This window comes from Neopelma chrysocephalum, unplaced genomic scaffold, assembly GCF_003984885.1.
Source record: "Neopelma chrysocephalum unplaced genomic scaffold, ASM398488v2 Primary Assembly neopelma1_95712, whole genome shotgun sequence".
NCBI lineage: Eukaryota > Metazoa > Chordata > Aves > Passeriformes > Pipridae > Neopelma > Neopelma chrysocephalum.
Genome location: NW_020924375.1, coordinates 1 through 3,074, shown reverse-complemented (window position 1 = coordinate 3,074; position 3,074 = coordinate 1). Strand labels below are relative to the sequence as shown.

Genomic DNA, 3,074 nt, shown 5'->3' with positions numbered 1-3,074 from the left:
GGGGTGCTGAGATTTTGGGGTTCTGGGGTGTTGGGGTGTCAAGGTACAGGTGTGCCAGGATAACGGGCTGTTGGGGTTCCTGGCCTGTGGATTGTGGCAGTTTTGTGGTGTTGGGGTTTCAGGGTTTGGGATTTTGGGGGGTGCTCGGATTTTGGACTTTGGGGGTGCTGGGATTTTAGGGTGCCAGGGTTTGGGGTTATGCCAGTTCAGGGGGTTGTGGGTGCAGGGATTTTGGGGTGGCAGAGTTTCAGTGGTCTCTGGATGCCAGGATTTGGGGTACTGGTATTTCAGCGTGGGGGGGTTGGAGTGCTTGGGGGCCGAGGTTTGGGGGTGCTGAGGTTTGGGGGTGATGAAGTTTGGGGTGCCAGTGTTTCAGCTTGCAGAGGTTGAGGGTGCCAATGTCTGAGTGGGGGGCAGGGGGTTCGAGGTGTCAGATTTTGGGAGTTTGCAGCACTGGGCTTTTGGGGCTTTTGGGAGTTTTGGTGGTCGGTTACTGGTGTCTGGGGGGTTGTGGGAGCCAGTGTTTTGTGGGTGCCTGTGTTTGGGGTTTTGGGGGTGCCAGGGTTTGGGGCTTTTGGGGTTTGGAGGATTTTGGAGGTGCCTGTGTTTGTGGGTGTCAGTGTTTGAGGAGGTCAGTGTTTGAGGAGGTCAGTGTTTGGGGCTGTCAGGGTCTGGGGGTTTGTGGGTGCTGGCATTTGTGGGCGTCGGTATTTGGGGTGTCACTATTTGGGATGCTGGTGTTTGGGAATACTGAGGTTTTGGGGTTTCAGGGTGTCAGTGTCCGAGGGTTTGGGGGTGCAGGCGTTTCCGAGGTGCCGGTGCTTGAGGCTGTCAGGGTTCCTGGTTGCCCGTGTTTCAGGGTATTGAGATTTTGGGTGTGTCGGGGGGGTTTAGGGGTTTGTCGGTGTTTCAAAAGTGCCGGGATTTGGGGGGTCTCGGGGGTGCCGGGGTTTGTGGGTGCCGGGCCCCGGGAGTGCCCAAGTCCGGGGGTCGGAGGTTTGGGAGGTGCTGGGGTCCGGGGTTTTGGGGGGTGTCGGAGTGCAGGGTCCATGGTTTGGGGGAGCCGAAGTCCGGGGGTTTTGGGGGTGCCCGTGTCTGGGGGTCCGGGTGTGAGGCCGGGGCTATAAATAGCGGCGCCCGAGGCCCCCCCCCCCCCCCCGCCGGTCGGTCGGTCGGTCCCTCCCGGTCGGTCGGTCCCTCCCCGGGACGGGGCGGGACGGGCCAGGGCAGCGCTTAAAGCCGCCGCCGCCCCCGGCCCCGCCACTCTCCGCCGCCGCCCCCGGCCCGAGAACCCTCCGGGAACGCATCGGGAACGCATCGGACCCCGCCGCGAATCGGCACCGGGAACTCACCGGGAACCGCTGCTCTGCCTCGGGAACACACCGGGAACCCACCGGGAACCGGCCCCAGGAACCCACCGGACCCCGCCGGGATCCCCCGCTCCGCTCCGGGAACTCATCGGGAACCGACCCCGGGAACCAGGTGGACCCTCCACCCCCCGGAACCCGCCGCTACCTCGGGGAACCCACCGGGAACCCACCGGACCCCCCCCCGACCCCTTAGGGATCCGCTGCTCCCCTCTGGGAGCCGAGAACCGACCCCACCACCGGGAACTTGCACCGGGACAGACTCAGGACAGCAGCCCCTGGCACCGGGACCGACTCTGGGAATCGGGACCCCCACTGGGGACACCGGCATCGAGCCGCGACCCCCTCGCGGGACACCGGGACTGAGCCGAGGCGCCGTCCCCGGGCCCCCGCACTGATCCCGGGATCCGGGAACACCCCCCGAGCACCGGCACTGACTGAGGACACGGTGCCCCGGCGTCGGGAACTGGGACCCCACCCAGGACACTGACACCCACCCGTCATCCAGGACACCGGGACTGACCCAGGACACCGGGACTGACCCAGGACACCGTCCCCCAGCACCGGGACCCCACTGCAGGCACCGGCACCCGCCCGGGACCCCCCCCAGGGACACCGGCTCTGAGCCAGGACACCGTCCCCCAGCACCGGCTTTGCCACCGGGACCCCCACCCCGGGCACCCACCTTGTCCCAGGACACCGACACTGATTTGGGACCCCCACCCAGGGTACCAGGACCCCTTCAGGATACTGGGACTGACCCAGAACCCCCACCTGGGCACGGGGATTGACTTGGGACCCCTGCCCAGGCATCAGGAGTGACCCGGGACCCCACCCAGGGCCCCACACCCACCCGAGGACCCCAACCCAGCCACGAGGAGTGACCCGGGACTCCCCTACACACCCATTCGGGACCCTCCCCACCAGCACCCAGGAAACCCCTCACCCGCCGAGGACCCCCCCAGCCCCACCAGGATGAACTCCTTCGACGCGGCGCCGGGCGAGGACCCCGAGGAGCTCCCGGCCACCGAGAAGGACCTGGCGGAGGACGCGCCCTGGAAGAAGATCCAGCAGAACACGTTCACACGCTGGTGCAACGAGCACCTCAAGTGTGTGCAGAAGCGCATCGGGGACCTGCAGCGCGACCTGAGCGACGGGCTGCGCCTCATCGCCCTGCTCGAGGTGCTCAGCCAGAAGAAGATGGGGCGCAAGCACCACCCGCGCCCCAACTTCCGCCAGATGAAGCTGGAGAACGTCTCGGTGGCCCTCGAGTTCCTGGAGCGGGAGCACATCAAACTCGTGTCCATCGGTGGGTGTGCGAGGGGCGAGCCAGGGGGGAGAGGAGAGTGTGCCAGGGGCTGGGGGGGGAGAGGGGATGGGGTGGGTGTGCCAGGGGCTGGGGGGACGGAGCAGTGAGGATGGGGCTGGGGTTGACTGTGCGAGGGTGGGCGTGATGGACAGGGGAGGAGGGGGCTGAGTGTGCGAGGGTGGGCGTGAGGGAGGAGTTGGAATGGAGGGTGAGTGTGCCAGGGCAGGGGCAGTGGCAGAGGAGGGGCACGGGGTGACTGCGAGGGCAGTGGCAGAGGAGTGAGGGTGGGGCTGGGGGTGAGTGTGCGAAGGGCAAGGCCAGTGGACAGATGAGAGTGAGGAATGAGTGTGTGAGGGTGTGTGTGGTGGAGGGGTGGGAATGAGGAATGAGCGTGCGAG

General features: G+C 66.4%; 1 protein-coding gene across 1 annotated transcript; it reads left to right on the top strand.

Moving 5' to 3' along the window:
- Nucleotides 1-1,906: 1,906 nt before the first annotated feature.
- LOC113980950 (filamin-C-like) lies at nt 1,907-2,676 on the top strand (the record flags this gene model as incomplete). Its single annotated transcript, XM_027708182.1, has 1 exon — nt 1,907-2,676. A coding segment is annotated over exon 1 (334 nt), but the record flags the coding sequence as incomplete, so codon positions are not given.
- Nucleotides 2,677-3,074: the final 398 nt, after the last annotated feature.